Source organism: Ambystoma mexicanum, chromosome 3q (assembly GCF_040938575.1).
Source record: "Ambystoma mexicanum isolate Mex_15411 chromosome 3q, UKY_AmexF1_1, whole genome shotgun sequence".
In the NCBI taxonomy this organism is placed as follows: Eukaryota; Metazoa; Chordata; class Amphibia; order Caudata; family Ambystomatidae; genus Ambystoma; species Ambystoma mexicanum.
Genome location: NC_090926.1, coordinates 924,646,037 through 924,673,317, shown reverse-complemented (window position 1 = coordinate 924,673,317; position 27,281 = coordinate 924,646,037). Strand labels below are relative to the sequence as shown.

Below are 27,281 nucleotides of genomic sequence, written 5' to 3'. Positions count from 1 at the left end.
TCTGCAGGAATATCCAGCAGAATAGTGGCATATATCCACTAGTTTGTCTCATTGCTCACGTAGTTTGATTTGTAATGTTTGTGATGCACAGATGTGTTTTCAAAGGCTTTGACTGTCTCAAAGTTAACACTATATGCGGGAGAGGGTCCAAGGTAATTAGCAAAGACAAATATCTTCTAAAAGGCTATAGTGACAAAGATTTATGAAAGGTTAACAAGTCAGACGTGGAAGATCTGTCAACAGGTAGAAAGCTTCCACAGAAAAGGATTGAGGTTCATCTGCATTGGGGAAATACTTGTGTTCAAAGACTAGAAGAATGAAAGTGTTTCACAAGTCCTAGGATACAAAAGCATTACAAAGTACACCAGAACAAGTTGCTAACATGCTTAAACAGAAGGAATTTAGGCCCAAGCACATTCCATGCACTTATTGTTGGTGAATTGGCCTGTTCACAAGGTGATCATGTTTATACCAGGCTACAATGAGGTGGATGCTGCAGTCTGCAGCACCCAGATCTTGTCAAGTAGAAAGGCCCCTTTGGCTGGGGTATTGCAATGATTTTGCCTAAATAGATATTACTCAGAGGTTGATCCTGGCAGGAAGTACAACAATTAAATTAAGAGGTTGTCACATCGAAAGAAAACAAGAGATAAGCAGCAATTGAAATTACGGGCTCAGGTTTTAACATTTTTGCGACGATCTACTCAGACACAAATGGGGTTTTTATTGAGATCAACCTGCAGTCAATCAATCAATACATTTGTTAAAATAAAAATCCATTAAACTGTGCAACCAGATATACATCAAATAACATCACCACAGAAACATTTACACAAAATGTGTAGTGTGTTTGACTCTTTTCATTAATTATCATGTAAATCAAAAAGACATTGTTTAAAACTTAAACAAGGCTAGACATAATATATTGTTTGAGCATGGGTGGAGTTTTTGAAAGGTGGAACTCTCTCACTCCTGCGCATTTCTGGTTAGTTTAATTCCTTTGTCAAACCTGCAGCCTGAGTCCTGGTTTGTCAAGGAACCAACTCCAGGGTTCCTGGTTGTGAAGACAAGTTGTGGGGTTTGACAAACTGTGGACCTGTAGGCGCTGGTGGGATTGGATGGTCTGGTATTTGTTAGTATGGCAGCTTTGTCAGGTAATGGATGAGTCAGGCTGGTTTAGTGTTAGACAAGTGGTTAGTTGTATTTCTTTAGTTATTCAGCACTAATGAAATACAATCTTGGACGTAGAGGTGCCAGTTTTAACATATTGACACTTTTACACAGCCGACGCACGTTTCAACCTTAGTCTTTTTCAAGGCCAATTGAGTTTTTTTCATGAGCTTCAAGAAAGGTGAACTGGTCCTACCCAGTAAGGTGCCAGTGGGCTGGATAGCCGTTTCTGAGCCGGTCAGCAGACATGTGTTCCGGAGTGGCGGAGGCGACCAGTTCCCCTTTCTTGAAGCTCATGAAAAAAACTCAATTGGCCTTGAAAAAGACTAAGGTTGAAACGCGCGTTGGCTGTGTAAAGTGTCAACATGTTAAAACTGGCACCTCTACGTCCAAGATTGTATTTCATTAGTGCTGAATAACTAAAGAAATAAAACTAACCACTTGTCTAACACTAAACAAACCTGACTCATCCATCACCTGACAAAGCTGCCATACTAACAAATACCAGACCATCCAATCCCACCAGCGCCTACAGGTCCACAGTTTGTCAAACCCCACAACTAGACATAATATATGCATCTACAGTTTCCATATACAATTTATATGCAAGCCTATAATTCACTGAATTAACATTTTTCAACACAGCAATAATGTATTGCTGCCATGATCTTTCCTACCAAGAGCAGAAAAATTAAATGTGCAGACATGTCCAAGTTTCACATTTATAATTATAATCTTGGTCATGTGTGACCGATACAGAGTTAGCTGGTACTTGATTAAAACATCTCTTGGCATTCATTTCCATTCCTTAACATTCATTACGATGTTTAGATAGGTATTTTTCAAAGGAGGGAATATGGCATTCTTATAATATAATCTGACAATAGATTTCCTATGAATGGCATTTCTCAGTCTCTTATCATATTTCTTTAGCATTGTTTGTTTCAGCAAAATTGTATCTGTTTTTACTATAACTTCTCTCTTCATAGATAAACTTGGGAAACGTACAGAAGATAAGTACTTTCTAACACATTCTGTTTTTGACATCATAACATCCTCTATCAATGCTCCAGTCAGTTTGGCTTGCTCTTTTCACCATACAGTGGATGCCGCTTCTAATGTTACATCAACTATAATCCTATCCAATTCTAAATACAGAAGTTCATTTGCAGTACATTTCCTTACTCCCAATAAGTTTTTTGGAGCACATCTTGTTCTGCTTTTACAATACAGGCATAAAAATGCCAGTAATCCTGCACCCTATCAAGCTTGGTCACATGTTTTAACTTTATAGACATCTGGTGCTGGGACTATGGCATTACCTACATAATTAATCATGACATTTTTTATCCCAGCATTGGTTTGTACCATAAGCACTGCTAAATTATGGGTGTTGTGGTAAGCCAGAAGGAGGACTCAGACCACAGGTCATGTTATCAAAGAATTGTATCTAACTTAAAACACCTTCTAGCCCTATTGCTAATAGGGGAGTTCCTTTTCTATCAAACTATACTAAGGTGCTCCTTAATAGTCAAAAGATCAAAAATGGTCCTCTGTCAAACCGATCCCCTAAATGTCCCTACCACTTAGAAAAGCGATAAAACGAAAAGCTAGGCAGAGCGTCCTGCATTCAGAGTTTTTCACCCTGATCTCTCAGGGTTTCCAGGAATCCCCTGTGGCGTTTCCACAGAAAACTATCCTCACTGGTTTAACAGTTGTTGTCAATCTTGTTAAAGTTCCAAAGTTTCTCAAATTCACAAAATAAAGTCTCATGTTCCTGAAAAATCAAAGGTCCAAGTTGTCGTAGGGGGAGGGATAACTCCTTAATCCCTCTCCACCACTTGGGTGGGTTTCTCCCCACTAGGTTCACATCTTGCTTTTCTCTGTGTTCCCCTTGAATTTGTTCTTCACGTGTCTTATTGGGCCCCTTAAGCTCTCTTGGGTTTCTGTGTCCCAATGTCTCACTTATCTCACAGGGATATTGGTGACCCCTCTTTATATATGCCTCTCTTGGTTCTCAGTAGCTTCTTTGAGCCATTTGACTGATTACAATATTTGAGTTTCTTGGGCTCCAATAACAGTTAGTCACTTGTTTCTTTCTCTCTCTCTCTCTGGCCTTTATGCCCCGTTTATGGGGTTTGAGTAATCCATCCTCCTCCCCCTTTCTCTCTCTGGTCTCTCCGCCCTCCTCCGTACCTTCTATGTTGCAGGGTTTCTCCAGTGAGGTGGCGTCTGCTCGGTCGCAATGGCGTTCTCCACAGCTTTCTGGCGTTCCCGTCTGTACACAAGCAAGTTTTGTATTCTCCTTGCTCCAGCATTTCTCTGCTCCTCAGTTCCTTTCTTGCGCACGGATTATCCTTCCATTCCTCGGGCTCCGGTTTTGGCATCATTTCTTGGGCATTTGGCCCAGCACGTCCTCCGCATGGTCACACCACCCGATAAGACCGACTTTGCTTGGCCTTGGGCTCGCCAATGCTGCACGGCTTTGTGTCAGATCGGCGGCGTCTCTTTCCTTCACCTGCCTCTCTCCAAGCTCTGTACAGCGCAACTCTGTCTCTCGGTAGCGTGCTCACGTCGGACCCTCGTCTCTGGTTATTGCTTCTTCCCTTCCATTTAAGAGTGATGGTGCCTTTATTCTCACTCTGTGACCAAGCAGCGGTGTGTTGTTTATGTTCAGCTGTCAAGCCCACAGAGAGAACAGCATTGTCTTGAGTCAAACATCCACAGGTACTTTCAAAAGTATTTTTGAGTCCCACAGATGAATGTAACACCAGTTTCTCGGATTCCCTGTGTATGCAGATAATGCTTCAGTTATAGGGAGTTCCCCTTGGGAATGGGGGAGTTTGTCCGCTTGTGGGAGTCACTCCCGGTGAGGTTTCACTTTCCCAAATCTCTAGGGAGGGTTTTGCTTAGCAGGCTCAACTGCCTAGCCTCAAAAGAGGTGGCTTCCCCAACGGAAGAAGGGACGAAGCCTCCAGATTTGTCACAGCATGCATCTGCCAGAATCTATTATTACAACAGATGCCTAAATACTTAAAGGAATCCACTTCAAGTTCTTCTGAGCCATTATGAAATGCATAGAGCAACTTTCCAGTGCGCTAAGTCTGGGAACTTTTTTTAATTGTATAATATAGTTTGTAAAAACATTTCCTAATTTGGAAAGATTTCAATAGCACTTTGCTGGCGTTCTCAGATCTCATGGCACCCAGCTGGTAAGTTGGCCAGGTGCTTGTTTGTGGGCTCATTTATCTGTAGGAGAACACAGTGTGTACTGGCCTGCCACTTGTCCTCAAGCAAGGTCAATCCAGGTAGGAAAGCTGGCTCTATAAGGGTAGTATGCTGTGGGGCAAAGGGACAAATTGTAAGTGTCCCACTTAGTATGTACCCTATTACGAGGATTCAGATCTTGTGCATAACATGTGAAAAAACATACATGAACATTGCCCATGTATAATGTAAGTACTAAATGGCCATTTATTAATGTTTATAGTCTTTCCGTCAAAAAACATCAATCGAAAAAGAAATGCATCCAATTAAAAACACCAAAAATAAATTCATCGAAATGCTATCTATTGCATTACAAAGTACATATCCATTGAAACACGTCCATCGAATACAGGATTTTGATGAAACGTGAATCATGTTAAAACGTTACATGGATATGGCCAGTGCTGAAATCTTTAAAGGATTTTGGCACTGGCCAGCTTCATATAACATTTTAGTGTTTGTTTATTGGGGGGTTCCCTCCAAATCCCCCCAACTCTAACCATAATCGAAATCCAACGAAATGTATTCAATGAAAGTGCATTTCGATGGAAATGGCTTTCAATGAATACATTTTGTTGGATTTCAATTTGATGAAAGAATATTCGATGGATAGACTAGATACCATTTATTAACAAGTAAAACATATAGGGCCTGATTATGAGTTTGGAGGTATTTCAGAGGAAAGTCCTCTTAAATAACACCAAAACGATTTACCGTTAGACTGCTACTTCATCAGGTGGAATTTCCGCCTGATTATAAGTGGCGGTAGCGGTGTAAATCCCAATTTATTTTGGGTCCATTGGACCTTTTTGCCCCGCAGGAATTCCGCCTTTTCTGCCGATATTTTGGCGCCGAGTGGCAAGATTTACCTCCAGGGTTTTGCTGGAGGTAAATCTTACACTCAAAGCCAAAACTCGTAATTTGGGGTACAAATTATGAGTTTTGGCTTTGACTGTAAGATTTACCTCCAGCTAGTCATGGGGAATTACAAGTTCTCTATTTGGAAGACAAACTGACCTTAGCACACACTATTCAGCTAAGCATTTCATTTTGTATTTGAACCTGAAAATGTTGTCAGGTCACACTTTATAACAGAAGCTAAAGGACTCGAAAAATGTGTAATAATTCTCTTTTTGCTTTTAGTTGTGTTTTGCACTGAGCATGCTGGCTAACCCCACGGTTGTATTGCTAGATGAGCCCTCAACTGGAATGGACCCCAAAGGTCAACAGAGAGTATGGTAAGTCAAGCGCCATGTCGCATAATGCTTCTAGGCCTAACCTTGAAAGGGTTAGATCACTTTGTGTAGTGAAGTATGGTCTCTATCATCTACGCTTTGTAAAAGACTATACCAAAGACAATAATAAAATACTAAATGATGCCCTGAAAATGAGTTAAGTTATGAAGTTTGCATTCTTCAATAAAAGAAAAGTGTCATAGAAACTGACAAATGAATGTTTTGGTGAATTGGATACCTTGTCACATTTTTCACTTTTTAAAAGTTTCCATCTTCTGTGTTTCTTTTGTTAAGTGATTATGTGATAACCTGTTCAACCCTTTCCTCACCTTTTAACCTGCCCTTATGCCATACTTTTCCCTCCCTCCATGTTTTTCTTTCTTTTGTTTACTGTTTGTTTCCGATGTAACAGAACACATCCTCACCCTAATGCTACCCTAAGCACAGGCCTGTTCTCATTCTATAATTTGTAAAAATAAATCCCATTTGATTTATTTTAACATTTTTGTCTGGAATATTAAATACAGTTTGGAATCACTAATTTACGTAATCGAGCAATCTGAAAGCAGAAACAGGGGTAGGGTTGTCAGAATTAACTTTTAAATACATATTTGAGAATACAGTTTACAAGACATAAGAGAAGGAAATTATGCTTGGCATAGACTTGGATACGTTCCATGAGATAAGATCACGGGTTGAATGCTGGAAGTATCTAATGCTGGGTATCTTGGGCAGCGTAAAGGTGATCTGAATTGTCTTTTTTTCCCAAAGTGATGTATATATATTTTTATTATTATTGTATTTTGGTTAAAACGTGCTTCATTTTAACAAAATGAAAGCAAATATACAAGTATAAAATGTCTTAAGGCAAAAATAGCAAAAAAAGCCTGGACAATAATACATTTGTTTTACATTGGGTTAAACAATTCATTTCATACGCTATAAAACAGGCAATCCCTTAATGAGTAAAAAGAAAAACACATAAGTTACAGTGAAAACACTACAACTCGACTCACATGCTTAAACGATTTCATTTTTCAAACCTAAAAAAGACACTACATCGAGGAATACCCCTCCAAATTCAGACTAATAAGAAAACCAGTAACAGCTAAGACCATAGGGGTTACCTTGCCTGCCAGGCACATCACCCACATTTTTCTCCGGTTCCCGGTTACAAGACAGCTTGTCCCAGTCACGTCTAAAAAATATCATACAAGACTCTTGAAGATCAGGACAGTAGATTAACATATGCTTCAATCTTTCATAAGAGTTAACATTCTTACTGAATCTACATGAACTTTGTTCCTTCGGGATTGTCTTCCTAAATATCAATATTTCAATAGTACAGATTCCACCTGAACTGCATGAAATTAGACATTAGCATAGAACAGCTGATGATAGGGTGCTAGAACTACCAGGTTTTGTGCTCCTATACTAGGTGTCGCAAGGACATAAAGCGGTGAGAGTCATCTACAGTACGACACCAGTCACTCGTATACAGGAGCTTTTTCACTTTAACTGGAACACATTTTAAAAGTTCCACTTCGATGTCTGAGGCTGACAGTATTTTATGACAGCTGTGCACAAATCCATTTACTGCAGAGTTATAGCCTGAGTGAACCACGGTTCCCAGATCCTCATATAGGGAATTCACTAAAGCAGTCAATAGTTTGTAATAGAGGTGGATATAGTTCCATCTACCACGGTCCTCATTGAAATCAACCCCAGTTCAAACTGAATGACAATACTAGGCACTGCATTAGGAATACTTAAAACTTTTCTCTAAAGGAGCCAGGGGTGTTGCTAGGTCTGGAAAAGATCAGGGGTTAAGCTAATGGCGGGACTGGCGGGATTCGGAGCTAGCTATAGCCTTTTGGTTGTAGTCCCTGAGCTTCTATCCAGGGCTGCAACCAAAAGACCCGGGGCTATATCCCCCTCAGCCCCCACCTAGCAATGCCTCAGAAACGAGCCTTTCCAATTGGTCCACAAAATCCAGTACACAAATCTGCACAGTTTCCAGACCAAATATCAGTTCAGGTAGAACTGTACCCTCATAGTACTTTATGAGTGGGTTAAGGGAGAACTTGCAGTAGTTGGCTTTTATCTTTCTTTCTGGATAATGAGGGATTGAAGTTTACAGGGAAGGTGGTCCTTGAAGGTTTTTCTATTCGGCTAAGCAATTGGGGGGGAGAGGGTACCCCATGTAGATCATGTTGTCCACCACCTCCAATTTGTACTGCCCCTGATTTCCAGACAAAGGAAGACTGCCTATATGTTTTACGGAAGTGAAGGACCTTTATCTTGGAGTTGTTGATGATCAGTGAGTCCCCTTCTGCGTGGGAGGCAAAGGTCAGAATAAGATGTTGTAGGCCTACTGGGGACTATTCGAACACTAGTAGGTCGCCTGCATAGGCTAACTAAATTAACCAAATGTGAGACAATTTAGGGGAGGGGCAAATGCCTGGGGATCTATATTTGCATCGATGTCAGATGCATAGAGATTGTAGAGGCATGGGGCAAGGATGCCTCAAACCCCTTTCAGTTTGTATCATCCACGATAAACGGCCTGCGGTGTCCAAACTTACCCTAATTTTAGAGTGGTCTTAGAGGCCTGTTATTCGTCAGAGTAAACCCACTCAGCGAGCTTGCACCACAAGAAGCCCCTATCCACTAAGCCAAAGGCAGATTTTAGGACAAAGGACGCTAGAAAGATATCACATTCCCCCTCCTTCCAGATGGAGTCCTGCAGACATTTTAAAATTATACCATTGAGGTTGGTGCCATGTCTCCTTTTAAAGCCGGTCTGAGATTTTAAAATTCGACCTGCCTCTCAAGCCCAAACTTCCAGATGAGACAGCAAGACCGCAGGAAAAATGTTGCTGTCCACCTCGAGATTGGAGATCAGGTGATAGTTTTGTGGCTCGGTTTTTGGGCTGAGGATTTTGGATCAGGCTCTACTCCCAACAGAGGTCCACTGAATCCTCTATGTCCTTGTAATAGTACAAAAAGATATTTAAAAAAAAATGAGGGGGTATCCTCTCTTTTTAAAAGCAAAATATCACAGCCGATTGGTCCAAGGCAAGCCTGTGTAAGGTGCCCAATGCCTACTGTTGTAACAAATGACTCTTGCCTTCTGACATCATACCCAGATTGCCTTGTCTTGCCGGAAATGGGGGGGGGGCTGCTCTAACTGAACAAAGATGTAGAACTCCTCTCTCAATCTGCCTCTCCCTTTCTGGCTACTCTAACTCTGCTGCCTACCCACCACTGCTGACTACAGAGGACTTCCAGTGGACAGCACCCTGGTGTTAGTGTGACTTTGTTATGTCAGTACGGCATTTGAAGTACATATTGCCAGAGATCTCCTGGTGAGGATTTGTGATCATACAGAGGGACATTTATTTGGTTGAAAGGGAAGGGCTGCTGTTTCAGGCAATCCTAAATTGTATTGGAAGTTGATTGTTGCTGGCCTAAGTAATAATACGTCTATTAGTTAAGAGACAGTCATCCAAATTGCAGCTGCTAAATGGCTCGAACATTTTTCAAGAGTATACAACCCTACATGCTATTGTCTCAACCTTGAGCTACCACGTCAATTTGTGAGGGCACTGGGGCAACTCATACTAGCAGTATAGGTGACTGTTTAACATTATCTGTAGAAGATCTCGAGATTGCATTAATGAATATGGCTAATGGCCCCGATCAAGCTTTCTAAATGTGAAAGCGCAATGTGGTTGTCACTTTTAACAAGGGTATTTAACATGTTATTGTGCAACAATGTCATCCCGCACAGTTGGAACTAGGCAATCATTCTCCCAATTTTCTAGAACAGCAATTTGGCAGATTGGGCATGCTACCAACCAATCTCTCTAATTGTCATGATGCCTACCCCCGGGCATCAGGACCAAGGCCCTCAGCTCTGGAAGCAGGCATCCAGACATTTGTTTAAACCTTAGCAGCCCCAGCTAGGGGCTGTCTGGGTTCAGTCCTCGCGCCTTAGGCGCCAGGCTCATCATAGAAATCAGTCCTGGCGCCATAGGCGTCAGGCTCATAGACTTAACTTACCTGATGCAGACCATGCTGCAAAAGAGTCCAAGCCTACATGAGGCCTGGATGGGACTATTTTGTTACAGGGACTATTTTTTACTCGGGCGTGGCTCTAGGGAACTTCTTACCTGGAACTACTTTGGAGGCTATTTAAACCACACCCGAACAGCGGCACATGCTTCGCGTTATTCTGCATCCAGCAGCGTGACGCTCACCGTGCCTTCAGCCAGCATCCAGTCTTCTGCCACGCCCACGTGCCTGCAGCCAGCATCCAGTCTTCTGCCATGCCCGCCTCGAATCCGGAGCTCCTAGAATAAATAAGAAGAAAAGGACAAGGTTAGAAAACAAACTTATTTCAAATTCCTCACCTAATTCCGGAACCATTTAATCTGCGGACCTGGAAAGTACATCAGTCCTGCATGCGTCGCTTTGCCAGCTCCAGCACAGCACCATACTCACCAGTTTTCACAGCATCTTTCGATCTGGCACTGTCTCCATCATTTCTTCGCCGTAATCCGGCACCTAGGGGACACAAGAAAAAACAAGGTGAGCCAAGGGAATCAACAAATACAACCTCTTACCACCATAGACTTACCACCGGCGGTATTATTCCATAACTCTCCACATTTTCATATGCCGCATCTGTAAAGAGGGAGAAAAACAACACGTTAACGCATGCAATAGTTACCGGACAGCGTTGGGTAACACAGACTCTTACCTGAACGCCAGCAGCAGCAGCTACAAGACCTTCTTCTCACGAACTCAGTTGCAACTTAAGGAAGGAAGGGGACAAGAGTGAACATCGGGCACATTGAACTCTTTGAACTTGATACCAATCCCGTCAGGGACTTCAGAGTCAATACTTACCGGAACTCTCCCAACACCTTCAAACCAGTGAAGTAACTGGTATCTACGTGCCCTGCAAGACACGCAGGATGGAGAGCTCATCTTTTACGAACATAAGGTGAGGTTACTAATGGGATATCGGAGGTGATTAGTGGGGGAGAGCGAGAACAGTTGGGAGGCCATCACTAAAACACACAGGTGGTTAATCCCTGTCTGCACTCGCAGGAAAATACTCCTTCGGGTCCAGCAGACAACACTAGGCGGGCCAGTTCAGACAGTCATCTCCGGACTACGCATCACGTTGAAGGAGACCGCAGCTGTCCGGGTCCGATCGACACCCCTGTGGGGTCCAGGTGAGCGTAACACTAATTGACATGACAGCCAAGTGGTTCGATAGGGCTCTTTACGGGAAATTCATGAAATGGGGAGATTGTAAAGACATGGGACATGGGAACAGCTACCACATTTTAAATGTGAGCATAATTTTGGAGAAATATGTCCATGGCTACAGTGTTCCAATATAAGTAACTTTTATCGATTTATGTAAATCGCTGGAAATTATGGGCATCTTTGCAAGCTATCGATATGCTGCTCTCGAGGCTGGAACTCTTGGTAGAAATGCACAAGACCTTGTTAGTATGAGATTCTATAGCCTAGGCCAACTGATGGACCCAATTAGTTCAACTTGTGGTGTTAGACAAGGCTGTGTGTTAGCCCTGTTACTTTTTAACTTGTACATAAACTCACTATCTTCTACATTGACTGATTCGTCTACTGTGCCTAAATTAGGTAGAAGGCGTTTTTCGGTAATGATGTATGCGGACGATACCCTACTTAATGCAAAAACAAAAAGGGTCACTCATTGGTGGTGAACTTCTGTGAAAATATGTCGGCAAGGGATCTGAAAATTAACACAGAGAAATTGAAAGCCATACGTATTGGCAACGCTAAAAGAGTAGATGGTGAAATAGTGGTAGAAGGACGCTGACTAGAATGGGTCAATTTTTTCTATTATTTGGGTGGTAGTTTGTCAAAAGTGCCAAATTGGAATTTGCATATTGATACCCAAGCAAGTAAGTCTGCTCAAATAAACGGTTCTATAATACGTTATGGGAGCAGATTGGGGGTTCTTCCAATGGACCAGGCCATACAGATTCATAGAACTAAGTGCTTACCGGTGGCTATGTACCGTGCAGCAGCCTGGGGGTACCAGCTCCCCGATACCGTACGAAGGAAAGATAATTGCTTTGTTAGAGCAATTATGGGAGTAAAACAGGGCTTCCCAGGTTATCTGATCCACCAAGAATGTTGTTTGGCACACATTTCAGATCTTATTCAACTCCAACCTGTGATATATTTGTTACATTTGTGGAGCAACCCAAGCCTGACTTTAACGAGGCTGGTAATTAGTGATATTTTGGGTTCTGATGTGCATCGCAGGTCCACTTTGTTAAACGATGTACTATGAGACAGGCATGGTATCGAGAGATGACACAGACAACAAAAATATAGTTCAACAAAACCTTATTAATAATCATGATTGTGTAACACCTAACCAACCCTATAATATGGTGGGATTTCCCTGCCTAAAGAAATCTAAAGGAAGCCTGTCAGTAAATCCAAAAGCAAAAAGTCTGTCTGTGTCAGAACCTATGCTAGTCCTCACAACTATTACAACACTAGTGGGGAAATGCTCTCAACCAAAAAGTCAGTGTTATGATATGATAGGTTATTTATAACGCGCTTAATACCCAGAGGTTTCTAAGCACGGACCCGTGTTGCTCCAAGGCGAGCACGTTGCCGCTGAGTTATCCTCCCGAGACATTGTTCCAAAACAAATGTTCAAAGACTGGTAATTTAAGTTCCTCCAAAAGTTCTGTGGTTCAAGTTCAACACAGTTCAAATGTAACTTTCTTTCAGCTAGGAATAGGCAAGCTCTGAAGTTACCTTCTGTAGATTCATCAGTGTCACAGTTCACATTAAAGGAGTCTCCCTTCACCAAGTTCAAATGCAACAAAGGTTCATACACAACACTGTGGTCTTGACACTTTCTTCCCCAAGACAAAGGTTCTCCAATTCCAACTCTCAGATTTCCCTTCTGCAAGAGTCACTCACACCATTTGAGATTCACAAATGCATAGGCTGGTGAATTCATGAGTTCATGAAAGAATACAGGGTCCGCTTGACCCATTCCTTGGTTAACTTCACTAATGGTTCACACCTTTTAGTTGCTTGTCAGATCTTTCATGGCTTTTGGTCTAGGCGCAGTTGTCAGACCACACGGTCCACCCTACACTGGCCACGCAACCAACAACCACATATCTTGCTTGTGACTAGAGTCTAGATGTTAGCAAAGTTGACCTAAGGAAGCTTAATGTCTAGGCGCAGTTGTCAGACCACACAGTCCACCCATCACGGGTCACACAACCATGTTTCCCATAGCTGATATTCAATGGTTCACAAGTTCAAGTCTTTCACTTTACTCTGGAGTTGTCTCTTTGGTAATGATGGTGTTATGCAATTTCTATTGTGCAGGCTCATGCAGCCACTTTCATTATTTCAATCTTCACAATATGTAAGCATCAGGCTTTTCGTTAAGTTCCGTATTCAAGTTTGCATAAGTCCAGATTTTTGTCACGTTTCGGGATTCAAGATTGCAAGCATTCAGCTTTCCATTACATCTGGTATTCAAAATTCCGAGCATCGGGCTCAACAGCCACTCCCGTAGTGCTCTGACATCTCGAGTGTCCACTGACACTTAGCGGACTTTGCTGGGTGCTTCCATCTGCACGTCCCAGCCTTCATGCTGGGCTCTGCCTCCGCTCTTTGCAGTGTTTGTACTCTGCCTTCCTGACAAGGGTTTCCAGTCCGGCACTTCACTCCCCACAGGACTCCCAGGAACCTTTTCAGCTATTTGTTGCTTCGGCTTCTCTTCCCCTCTGCACAACACTTCTCAGGTTCTCCAGTGCTCCTGTACCTTCTGCACCACTCATACTTTTTAAACCTCTCTCCCTGTCTTTTTGCACGCCACCTTCGATATGTTCCCTGGCTGTTAATGGATTGCAGGTGCAACGAGTCATTTCTAATTGCCTGACTTTGTATAAACAAATTAGTATGACATGCCTGATCTTCATGGCTATATGCATGTAAACATCTCTTCAATGGGAAATCTGCATTGCACCTAGTTTCGTCTTTTTCCCAGTACTCAGGGGATTTTACAGGGGATGATGGAATGAGACTGGTAATAGCCCATAAAGGCTAAAGGAGGGGAGGTTAGGTCAATGTCAGGAAAGGGGGGTGCCATGTCTCGCCATCAGGTACCCTCTCTCCAATCCCCAAGGACCCTCCACTCAGGTGATCCTCCCTCATTTACCTACCTCCAGGGTCGGGATCCAAGGGCGATGGCCCTTCCCTGGCCACATGAACAGAGGACCCAAGGGGAGTACATGTGAGAGTACCTTTAGGTTTCTCACATACCCTTCCCCAATGCTTGGTGGACCTTTGAGTTTCACAGGGCAACCTCGAAAGGTAGTCCACATTACCTTGCTCTCTCCCTTTTCAATGTTCCACTGAGAAGCAGTATGGCTGAAGGTCCAAGAACCATCGTACAACTGTAGGGTTGGATTCCTTTCTCTGGCTTATCTATACTAATGGAGAATGGTCTGTCAGCATTCTGAATTGTCTGCCCAATAGATAGTATTTAAGATGGTGGATGGCCTACTTTATAGCTAGAGCCTCTAACTCAATCACTGAATAATTTCTCTCCCTAGGGAACAATTTTCGACTATTTATACCGTATGGGATGTTCTAACCTGTTGTGATCTTGAGCACCCGTATATGCATAACACTGCGGTGCATGGAATCATTTGTACAAATACATATGGACATGTTCTTGAATATAACATTGTACACTATTCGCTGTTTAGGAATGAGATAGATGGTGAACCAAGATTGATCAGTGTGACGTTTTTCGCTAATGATAGCCTCTTAGACTTAAAATGAATATTTTTACATTTGGAATTTGAACCCATTCTCCTAAGTACACTTTTTATGTACTCCAATTCTCTGGGTTCCAACTGGCTAAATACACAAAACCATTATGTTCAACATAAAGGCTGGAACAAGCCTGTTATTACTAAATCTACCCCCCTCTTTTTTTAAATGAACAGGTTGAGTTATGCTGATTGACATTGCCATTTCTGAATACTGAGGTCTGACTAGGCTTGTACCTGTAGACATATACTCTTCTGATAGGAATACTGTTACTTTATACTGTAGACACACTCGATTGTTAGATCCACGGGTGAATTCAATATTAGATCTTTTTTTTTGAGCTTGGACTCCATTTCCCATAGTTCCCATTGAGATACACTGGAAACACGTCTGTAAACCCGCGCCCGTTTTCAGCAGCTCCTGTTACCATAGCTTCTGAGATACAAACGACGCTTCAGGGGCGTTCTGGCTACTATTTTGGGCCGCAGTTCATGTATGCTTCTACGGACCGGTTTCAGACCGAATATTGAATAGATCTACCTACACGATTGCATGTGTACACTTAGGTAAGGCTACATTCTGTAATCTATCCAGACTTGTTTAGCATGTGCGTTACATAAACGTGTTACTGGAGCAGGACATCATTACATCTCGGCTTTTGCGGGCTGCAGGGATAATAACTAGATCATTGTTTTTGCTCATTGTCTCAGGAGGATAACTCAGGGGCAGCGGGCTCGCCTTGGAAGAAAGACGACACAGAGCACCACAGGTTCCAGCCCCGGGTCCGCGCTTAGAAACCTCTGGGTATTAAGCGCGTTATAAATAACCTATCATATCATAGGCATGCGGAAATGGTGAATTAACACTGCTGCGGACTACCTGCTGCTGAGGCTTATTGAACTATTGGAAGACTCTTGATTTATCATTTGACGAATTAAGAAGTGTTAGGTAAGAAGAGTACGAGCATGAGATTAGTGATTAGTGGGTCCCATACAAATTACTGTGCGCTCTTGACCATTCGGTAATTAAAAGGGATTAGGGATTGTGTTCCGGCAGCGAGGATCCCACAACAAAAACCACACCTAAGGTTAATATCATGATAAATACAGAGAAATGCGTCATGAGATGATAACTCGCGCTCACAAGTCCAAGTGTTGTAGTTGATTATGATCTTAAAGTTAAATGTCCACAGAGTCCTGCATTAGATATATGTGCTTGTTTTTAACAGAAACATGAAGTCTGGCGTCTTATTGGCTTTAAGTAACCAGACACGTGTTTCGACCAACCTGGTCGTTCTCAAGGGTGAGATATGTCATAGTGTTCATGAGCATAAATACGTTTCATAATAAAAAACAAAAAATATATTTTTGATATTTTCAAACAAATCATAAGTCAACATTTGTAAAGAAAAGTAAAAGAAACAACATACCACAAAAGAAGTTTCATGTGGAGATTTGTAATGTTATGGAAAGACATATCTTCATAAAGCCAGATGTTTGAGAAATAAAAGCTGTTGCGAAGATTGTGACTTAAAAGGAAAGATCCCAAAAATGTAGTGTGAAACTCACTGACTGACCACCATGCGTGAAAGGGTTCTGAGCCCCATGAATAATAAAGTATCCTTAAAGGAATGGTTCGGTCAAAAAATGTTATTGCCCCTACGGGTCGGCCATGTGTTTTTAAGCCTAAATCGCTCGATTTTAGAAACATTTCCTATGGACCTTACCCGAGTTTTCGTTCATTAAACGCACGCAAAAACAGGCATCAGGGAGCCGCCATTTTGTGATAATCCTATCATTTCTCCCATCGCCCTGGCTGATCTGCTTTTGCAGCACTAAATCATATCCCCCGCCCCTGAGCCTGACATTATCAAAACATTCATATTCCCCACCTCTCTCCGTGACGTTTCTGTGCTGCGTAGGCAAACGCGCCCAGTCGTCTTCTACGCGACTTCACACAGAACCCGGAAACCAACACAGATCAGCTCACAACACAGCGCGCCACAATTCGGAATATGAAACTGTACTTTAAAATCAAACAGCAACACGGTACATTTGGTAAAGTACATTTATTTGACATTAAATGTTTATAGAATATTCAGCAATTGCCATATGAACTCCGAAGTCATTTATTTTCTTTTATCTCTATCCGCAAATCCGTAAAAGTTTATCGTGAGTCACACGCTGTTCCTTTATGGTACACAGGGTGTTGGTTTTCGTTCAAAGAAGCACTTTTGTTGCACGTTGAACCGCAAGACTGTTCCATCAAGTAGGCACTAGGCCAGCGTAAAGGTTGATATGTTGCTTCTAGCCGCTAGTACCGCGTAAGGTCATATGGGCCCTTGGCGATCGTCCCATAAGATCATCAGGAGGGTGCAGTTGTTTACATTAAGCTGCTGCTGGCGGTTAAAAAAAAACATCTGCCGGTGTCTGAAACTGGTGGCAGTGGCAAAAGGGAAGGATATACCTGTTTTGAAAACATAAAATGTATAATTAGTCTCGCCAGCCGATCTTTATTAATATTATTCATTTTATTTATTACGGTCGAGCTGAAACTATTTGCTTTCAAGGATAGTGCAATGGAGTATGTTCGGCTCTAAAATCAATGCGAAAACTAACGAAATAAATCGAGGTTACTACACAATGAGAAACAACTTTTTTTCTACATGCATGTGGAATGTGGACCTGCATGCCAAAGTGCCCGCTACAAGGACGATCCCACAAACGCTCTTCATTCATTCATTTATTCATGCATCCATTCATTAATTCTTCATTCCAGCATAAAAGTGTCTAAAGAGTTACTTACATTATATTTGCAATTTCCATTGCGTCTCTGTGTAATGCAGTCCGTAAATCCCACTGTGCTCTTGACAATGATTTTTCGTATACTGAACTAACATGAAACTCGGTCTAGTTTCAGAATTTTCTGCCTTATCGTCTCTTACGTTATTGCACCCCCCACAACCCCTTCAAATGAAGTTCTTTCGGCATGGTCCCTGTCTCTCAAGGTCAAAAAACCATAGAACCTTATACTGCCAGTGCGAGTTGTGGGCCTCTTCAGGGCGTGAGTTGAAAATCAAAGCCGCTGACCTTCACTAGAAATGAGCATACATTCTTTATTTGCAACATCCCGTAGAAAAGCCATCTGTGAGAACTTGAAGTTTCGAATCCATCTATGTAGTGCGCCTCAATGTGCAAATGCGAACTGGCTTCTCTCCCATCTGCAACGGCTCGCTTGGCACGTTCTAAGGCCCCCAATTTTGTCCTCGTTCTCTGCGAGCTTTGAAGCCCTAAAGAACCATAACTATTGAGACTTTTAATTTTTTGGGGAAGGTCAGGGAAAGTATAAAGTACCCGAGGAGTTGAGTTGAAAGTGAGATTTATTGTTTGTTTGTTTTATTATTTGCAATACGCAAGCCTCCCCTCGGTTAACAGTGCCCAGCATTTAGAAGAGATTGCGAAAATTAGTTACATCAACAAAAATATATACCTACACATATAGACAAGGTCAGCAATATGAGGTGAATAGAGAGAAAATTCAAAGATGACACCCAGGTTGTTCGGCACCCAGGATGGTGAAGGTAGGGGTTAGGGTTAGCGTACTTTGTATGCACACTGTACAATAACATTTATTTACAAAAAGACAATCGTATTACAATTATTTAAACCGGGATTTGTACTTCACAACCAGCTCTCCTTTGGGTGGACATGGCACAGTGGCAATGTTGGGTGGCAATGGATCAGTGCTCTGCACAGAAACGTTCAAAATTCCATATCTGTGCTTCTCTAATACAGCAACAATAAGGCTTTTGACAAAGCCGAACTCCATTTACTCATAGACTGGTTTGATCACCCATTGCTTCCTACTTTTTGAAAAGGTCTTAGTGTAGCAAGGCATCCTTACATTACCCTTAGTCCTAGATTGCTCACGGCCGAGATTCTCGTTATGGGCCAAGACCGCTAGTAGAGTCCTATGTCTCATGCCCTGCATGCTGAAATGCAAGCGCTTTGGCCTGTACTTTAGGCACATATTGTGGAACACCTCCAAACCTCCTGTGTGACAGAATACTGTCAGTCCCCTCAAATCTCTTGATTGAGTTTTATCGAAAACAATCTTCTCAATGGCTTTGTGTTTTGGTGAAGATGGATTCAACCACATCTTCTTCCATGCTCCACTGGGGACAAAGGGCCATGTTCACATTGGTGGAAATGTAGGTTTTCTGACCAGCGGTGCACGTTGGTACAGTGGTGCATCAGTGACTGCCATTTTTCAAGTAGTATTTCAACTGACCCTTCACAAGTTTTGGAGCTCCACCAAAGATGGTTGCTGATAGACTGGGACCACTCTGAAATACTTTCCAAACCTTTTTTTTCCCCTGCAGCCGAGATTTTCTTATTGATTGATTTAGCAAGATGCCATACGTCAAATTGATGTTTAATATGTGGGAACTGCTCTCTCATTGTCTTGGCAATTGAAACGTGTCTGTCCGCGGCTATGAGGTCGATGTGCATTCCCTTCGATTGCAGATATTCCACTGATTTTATAAATCCTAGTTTCTCCATGGCCACTGAGGATGTACATTGTGTTACCTGCACGACCACCGAACTCACAATTTTCTTACTATCCACGTCCTCAAAGTGGTAGGTGCAGTACTTGGCAGAAAATCCAGGGCTGTCGCACTGTCCATCGCCGGCTAGCCTGAATCGTTTGCCTTCGAATGTACTTGCTAGAGACAATTGTTCAATTTTCCAAGCATCACTAATGGCCGGAAACAGATAATCATGTTGGCATTTGTAGCACTGTGTTTTTTAAATGAAATGGAGTCCCACAAACTGAAAGAAAGACTTTAACTTTCTAAAACTGGAGCCACTAAAAAGTGATGCAGCTGCACACAGTAGATTGCCTGCTGGCAGTTTCCCCAGCATCGGTTGTGCAGACCATGACAACGTATGATGAAATCTACAGGCGCAATGTATTGTGACGTTACTGCTTTGTTTTTGACGAGTCACATGAATCAAGGCTTCCCACATACTTTCCCTCTGACGGAATGCCCACATTTCAGCATACTTATAATATCCATCAAACAACTGTCGAATACTATGTATTTGCCCTCTTTCATTAGACTGTCATCCTGCGTCAAAGTTGTTTCGGCCTGTGACGTTGAGGACATTTCACCACATTTTAAATAAATATCGCTGCTATAAAGTTTTGATGCGTCGGCGAATGCTGCTGGTGGTTCATTCTCTGTCATTTCAACATCTGCTACTTCAACATTGATAAGAGAACACAACAATGTCGACAGCTTTTCTGGTGGCAATTTTTTTGGCGGGTGTAGATTGTGTAAATTGATCTGAGACTACTTCAGAGCTATCTTCAATACATCCAGTATCATGTTTTTGCGGTGGTGCGCGTTGTACTGTAGCAATGGTCCTTTACAACTTTACTGGATTCTCCGGACACATTCATTTCATTTTCTGTACATTGGACATGAGCATCCCTAGTCTCAACACGCCGCGTCTGAATTAATAGTTCCTCCATAGCCTCCATAGTGTAAATGGTCTGGCAAGCAACATCTCTCATTCGCTTCACTGTCTGTGTATGTATAGTTCGTAGACCCACGGGTAACTAGAGGATAGATTGGAAAAGGGATGTTTAGTTTAAACACAAGATAAAGTATAGTACAATTGACTGAAAAAAACATAAAATAGTCCCCAGCACAAAAAAAATCTAAAGTTATGAACTGTTTGTAACTAACCTTATTTTTGTTTCTTTTCTTTGCAACTTTTTTGACTCGACCTTCAACATCTGCACACTGTTGCTCCGATACGTATCCGCATGTCTCCCCTTCCTCTTGCGCTGCAACGACTATATTTTCTGTATCCGCATAGACAGCACGGAATGAGGTACCAAAATATTGTTAGCATAAAACACACGTGAGGACGAACACACATGTACATCTCAATAGCCAAACAAGATTTAAACATTTTGTGGAACAATCAAACGACAAGTATTCGAGCTCTGATGACCTAGTTCGATGGAGCTGTCAGTATCCATACCTCTGGGTCTGCATGGACTGCCACGAATGATTTTATTGAAGAGGAGGCATCAGCAACTCCCTGAAACACAGTACTTGCGTTAGTATAGTTTTCAATATTGTAAACATAACACACACTTGGAGTCGACGGCACAGGTACATATAAAGAGATAACCACAAATGTTTCATTGTCTAAAAGAATCAAGGAATATTTAAATATGATCAGTTAATCGACTTATTTCTCCGATTTCTTTACATCTGCATCATCTAAATGGGATCTTGTGATTGTAGTGGAAGCTCCATCGTCTCCCTGAAACACAGTACTTGCGTTAATAGGGAAGAAAGTATAGCAAATGGAATCACGTTATATGATCACACTCGATGGAGCTGTCAGTATCCATACCTCGTGCTGCTGAAGAATATCTAGGGCTGTTGTCAATGTGGTGCGCACTTCCGAAAGCTGTTGCGCCGATTCGTATCCGCATGGTCCTGCTTCCACCGGAATTACTTGAATGTCAGGCTCCGGATCAAGTGCGTGGGTTGACGATTCAACAACTGCCTAAAACATAGTATTTGCATTAGTAAGGATTACAATATTGAAAACACAACACACGCTTGCGGTCGACCACACAGGTACATATCAACGGCTAACCACGAATGAAACATGGTGTAGAACAATCAAATGACAAGTGTTCCAGTCCTGATGATCACGGTCGATTGAGCTGTCAGTATCCATACCTTGTGCTGCTGAAGAACATCTAGGGCTGTTGTCAATGTGGTGGACGCTTCAGCATCTCCCTGAAAGACAGTACTTGCATTAGTATGGATAACACTAATTATAATTGAAAACAAACACCAGGGGACTACAACTAAGGTATATATCAATTGGAAAGCACTAACCAAACAATTGGTAAAATAATCACACGATACATACAAACTCTTACTTGACATGCATAAAACAAGTCTGTAGCGGAATAGCCAAGTATGATTACCTGATACGCGCTAGAAGTGGTTGATAACTGCGAGCATGTGACGGAAGTAGAATGTTCTTGCTTCAGATTCAAGGGATAGTCAAGAAGTTGTAAAGGTAAATTGAATGATAATGAAAAGCCAACTTTTAAAATTGCCATGTAAGGAGACAGAATACTTGAGTAATGCGCAATATAGCACAGTTCCCTGTGCCCATATATAGGTTTCTGTTTGTGGGTTATGAAATCTAAAAATAATATATTCATAAATGTCATTATTCAAAAAGCTATACACTCATATCAATGTCGAAAGTATTACAAATTGTAAACAACACCTAAAATATCAATGAATCCATTCGGGTACCTACACACTACCGCAAGGCCCAAAGCTAAAAACGGACACTTGATTTACCAGTGGCGGATTGTGGACGAATAGAGTGGGAATAGCGTTTGCGAGCAATTTTCGTGTCGATCGCCGTTTATTCTTCTTTGTTACCCAAGATGTGGTGTACATGTTCGAGGGAAAGTGCCGGCCGCAGATGCGGTATCGATCACCCCTCTTGTCCTCAAAGACTTGTTGGACTCTACTTTCCAGCTCATCCAATGGATATCCGCAATGTCTGGCCCATTCTCTTATTCGATCAACAGTTTTCGGGATTACATGCATTGTAGTGCCTTCAGATTTAGCATGGGTCTTCGAAGGCAACCGCTAATCGAACAGACAGGCATTGTTGAAAATTCTAAAAAGTAAATATCAAGATTATTATAAAACCTTGATGAATAAAAATGTCATAAAAAAGTAAATGAAACATACCATGCTCAATGCAAGGTTTGTTTTGGTCGCCGGAACTATACCAGTTCATCATGTGCGGCTTAGTATTTGCATAAGTTACAGAAATTTTTTAAATTATGTGACGAAACTCTGAACATGTGACTCGTCCCTTGGATGTTCTGTCTTGCACGAAAAGGAACCATGCTTACATTATAGACTGGATCCCCGAAGGATGCAATTCGATGACGATTGACACAGATGAAAACAAATAGATCTATTGATAGCATAACAATTGAAACTCAAGTCAATAGCAATGAGACCAATGACCTTAGCTCTATTGGGTACTGTAATAGCAAATAGATTGAAATGTAAAAATGACCGAAATATGACTAGGATACATGGCCTTACCTTGACCAACAAACAGTTGGATTCAGCAGGCCGAGCAGTATGTTGCAGGAGAACAGGTAGATGGCCACAGGTAGCACACTGATGAGTTTGCTCGAAGCGGTCCCAGATAGCATAGCATTGATCTCAGTGCTTCTCAGGTAGAAGGTTGAGGAGTTGACTTGCAAAGCACAAAGATGTCCTCATGAGACAAATCAAGTGGTTTATAAAGTATTAGAAACAGGGGTGTGTTTGTGAATGAATGACGTGAGTATGTCATGGTATTATGTTTATTGCAGGGGGGCGGCCTGCCTCGGGGGAGGCCTGCCTGGAGACACGGGGTCTGAGGAGGCCATGTGAGCGATGGCCCCTGGGCGTGGGATACCTTTTGAAGTGTACATGCTGTTTGGCACCTTGGCCGTTTGCGCCCGTGACAGCCCCCATGCCAGCGCTCAGCCCCGGGTGCGAACCGCCTTTGATAGAGGGGGGTGGGATGGATGGGCCTGGGGCGTGCAGATAAGGCACAGGAAGACTGCTGAATGGAGACACACTTATGTGGATTGCAGCGGGGCGGCCTGCCTCGGGGGAGGCCTGCCTGGAGACACGGGGTCTGAGGAGGCCATGTGAGAGATGGCCCCTGGGCGTGGGATACCTTTTGAAGTGTACATGCTGTTTGGCACCTTTGCCGTTTGCGCATGTGACAGCCCCCCATGCCAGCGCTCATACCTGGGTGCGAACCGCCTTTGATAGAGGGGGTGGGATGGATGGGCCTGGGGCATGCAGGCAAGTGTGTGGGAGAGAGGGGCCATCAGGCCCCTCTCATCCTTTACTTCTCAGTAGAAACTCAGTAGAAACTCGTACCAAGTGCCTCCAGAAGTGGGTTCGCCCCTTGCCCTTATGTGATGTTAACTTTGGATGACATTTGCGTAGATGGGAACACTGAGCAGGACATGGGGCATCCATTTTTGTACCTTTCCACTCCATCTTGGTGACCAGGCCTCACTGCGATAGTACAGCGTGCAGAGCACATGGCCCACACCCTCTTTCCCACTCTGACTGGAAAACTCTAGAGGTATTTGCAACAGCTAACAAATGTAACACATCACTCTTCCTCTGAGATCACGGTCCTGCATGTGAACCAGCCTGAACCAAGCACATAGCTCGTTCATCTCCACAAACGTGTCCTTGCCCACGCACCCTCGCCAGTGGAAACCTACTGCCATTCTGACCCTGTGTCCCTGCAAGGTATTCTCTTCATGTGCCAGACCACTGACCACGCCACAATGCCCACCTAGCAGATCCCCAACTAACATTAGACCCCTACTGCAGTATATCGTTACCTATCAATAACAAATTCCACATACCGGAGATTCTTGTGAGCACAGACCCACACTTCAAACAGTGTATTATAGTGGTCAAGACCCTTGACCTAAGGCCTGTATAATCCAATGTTAATTGATAGTATAGATATATGTGTGACTTTTATAGAGACATGACTGACTGAAAGACTTTGAACAAGTGTTATTTAGTGCATGCATTATTGATAATATATTATGTTAGCTTAGCTAGTGACCACCCCGCTTCACAGCGACCTGAACTTCACCCATTCCGAGCACAAATGTCTGACGTCCATCCTTGAATGGAGGCACACTTGATTCATTTAAAAAATCGAAACAACCGTTGTTAAAATATATGTGGTGTTTTATTTTGTATCTTATTTTGATGACACAAAAATACAAAACTTTACACATTGTACAGTTCAGGTTGCAGCACAGCGAGAGAAAATACCCTGTACTGACCGCTGTCACTCGGGAACGTTTCTCTTATGGCACGAACGGCACAGGCGGGTATCACTCTTCGAACACGGTGTCCAAGCCTCCCGTGAAGCCACCATGTAAAGGAACGATAGGCCACCAGCCTGTACCACCTGTGAAAAGGAATGAAACAAACTGTTTTTAAATGACCAAGATAAGTTTAATAAACGTTTGTTGCTAATGACAATTCTTGTAACTAATGGCATTCTGCTCGGACAAATGCTATCTAGACACTGCACACTATTGAACGACTTTCATGCATTACAATGATATGTATATGTAATTTTGGATATAGTAGAAGACCATTAAATAGGAGTGGCATGACAAGCAAAGTATACTTGTTACTCGGATTACGAGGACGAACAGTTGCGCGAAGTTCGTGCATAAGCACCATCATTATCCTCAACACGGACCGTGTGAGGCAGGCTGCCCTGAAGTCTGGCAGCTCAGTGATGCATTGCGGTCGTGGCTCGCCTTCCGAAATGTAGGCCACGCATCCCGAGAAACATTTCGTTCATTATGTGACGAAACTCTGAACATGTGACTCGTCCCTTGGATGTTCTGTCTTGCACGAAAAGGAACCATGCTTACATTATAGACTGGATCCCCGAAGGATGCTATTCGATGACGATTGACACAGATGAAAACAAATAGATCTATTGATAGCATAACAATTGAAACTCAAGTCAATAGCAATGAGACCAATGACCTTAGCTCTATTGGGTACTGTAATAGCAAATAGATTGAAATGTAAAAATGACCGAAATATGACTAGGATACATGGCCTTACCTTGACCAACAAACAGTTGGATTCAGCAGGCCGAGCAGTATGTTGCAGGAGAACAGGTAGATGGCCACAGGTAGCACACTGATGAGTTTGCTCGAAGCGGTCCCAGATAGCATAGCATTGATCTCAGTGCTTCTCAGGTAGAAGGTTGAGGAGTTGACTTGCAAAGCACAAAGATGTCCTCATGAGACAAATCAAGTGGTTTATAAAGTATTAGAAACAGGGGTGTGTTTGTGAATGAATGACGTGAGTATGTCATGGTATTATGTTTATTGCAGGGGGGGCGGCCTGCCTCGGGGGAGGCCTGCCTGGAGACACGGGGTCTGAGGAGGCCATGTGAGCGATGGCCCCTGGGCGTGGGATACCTTTTGAAGTGTACATGCTGTTTGGCACCTTGGCCGTTTGCGCCCGTGACAGCCCCCATGCCAGCGCTCAGCCCCGGGTGCGAACCGCCTTTGATAGAGGGGGGTGGGATGGATGGGCCTGGGGCGTGCAGATAAGGCACAGGAAGACTGCTGAATGGAGACACACTTATGTGGATTGCAGCGGGGCGGCCTGCCTCGGGGGAGGCCTGCCTGGAGACACGGGGTCTGAGGAGGCCATGTGAGAGATGGCCCCTGGGCGTGGGATACCTTTTGAAGTGTACATGCTGTTTGGCACCTTTGCCGTTTGCGCATGTGACAGCCCCCCATGCCAGCGCTCATACCTGGGTGCGAACCGCCTTTGATAGAGGGGGTGGGATGGATGGGCCTGGGGCATGCAGGCAAGTGTGTGGGAGAGAGGGGCCATCAGGCCCCTCTCATCCTTTACTTCTCAGTAGAAACTCAGTAGAAACTCGTACCAAGTGCCTCCAGAAGTGGGTTCGCCCCTTGCCCTTATGTGATGTTAACTTTGGATGACATTTGCGTAGATGGGAACACTGAGCAGGACATGGGGCATCCATTTTTGTACCTTTCCACTCCATCTTGGTGACCAGGCCTCACTGCGATAGTACAGCGTGCAGAGCACATGGCCCACACCCTCTTTCCCACTCTGACTGGAAAACTCAAGAGGTATTTGCAACAGCTAACAAATGTAACACATCACTCTTCCTCTGAGATCACGGTCCTGCATGTGAACCAGCCTGAACCAAGCACATAGCTCGTTCATCTCCACAAACGTGTCCTTGCCCACGCACCCTCGCCAGTGGAAACCTACTGCCATTCTGACCCTGTGTCCCTGCAAGGTATTCTCTTCATGTGCCAGACCACTGACCACGCCACAATGCCCACCTAGCAGATCCCCAACTAACATTAGACCCCTACTGCAGTATATCGTTACCTATCAATAACAAATTCCACATACCGGAGATTCTTGTGAGCACAGACCCACACTTCAAACAGTGTATTATAGTGGTCAAGACCCTTGACCTAAGGCCTGTATAATCCAATGTTAATTGATAGTATAGATATATGTGTGACTTTTATAGAGACATGACTGACTGAAAGACTTTGAACAAGTGTTATTTAGTGCATGCATTATTGATAATATATTATGTTAGCTTAGCTAGTGACCACCCCGCTTCACAGCGACCTGAACTTCACCCATTCCGAGCACAAATGTCTGACGTCCATCCTTGAATGGAGGCACACTTGATTCATTTAAAAAATCGAAACAACCGTTGTTAAAATATATGTGGTGTTTTATTTTGTATCTTATTTTGATGACACAAAAATACAAAACTTTACACATTGTACAGTTCAGGTTGCAGCACAGCGAGAGAAAATACCCTGTACTGACCGCTGTCACTCGGGAACGTTTCTCTTATGGCACGAACGGCACAGGCGGGTATCACTCTTCGAACACGGTGTCCAAGCCTCCCGTGAAGCCACCATGTAAAGGAATGATAGGCCACCAGCCTGTACCACCTGTGAAAAGGAATGAAACAAACTGTTTTTAAATGACCAAGATAAGTTTAATAAACG

At 43.0% G+C, this 27,281-nt stretch overlaps 1 protein-coding gene across 1 annotated transcript in view; it reads left to right on the top strand.

Moving 5' to 3' along the window:
• The window catches only part of LOC138583119 (ATP-binding cassette sub-family A member 9-like), a 2,601,648-nt gene that overhangs the window by 2,347,436 nt on the left and 226,931 nt on the right, over positions 1-27,281 (top strand). The window contains exon 34 of the mRNA XM_069655079.1: positions 5,581-5,675. Within this exon, the coding sequence (XP_069511180.1) occupies positions 5,581-5,675 (95 nt within the window). The remainder of the gene's footprint in view (positions 1-5,580; positions 5,676-27,281) is intronic.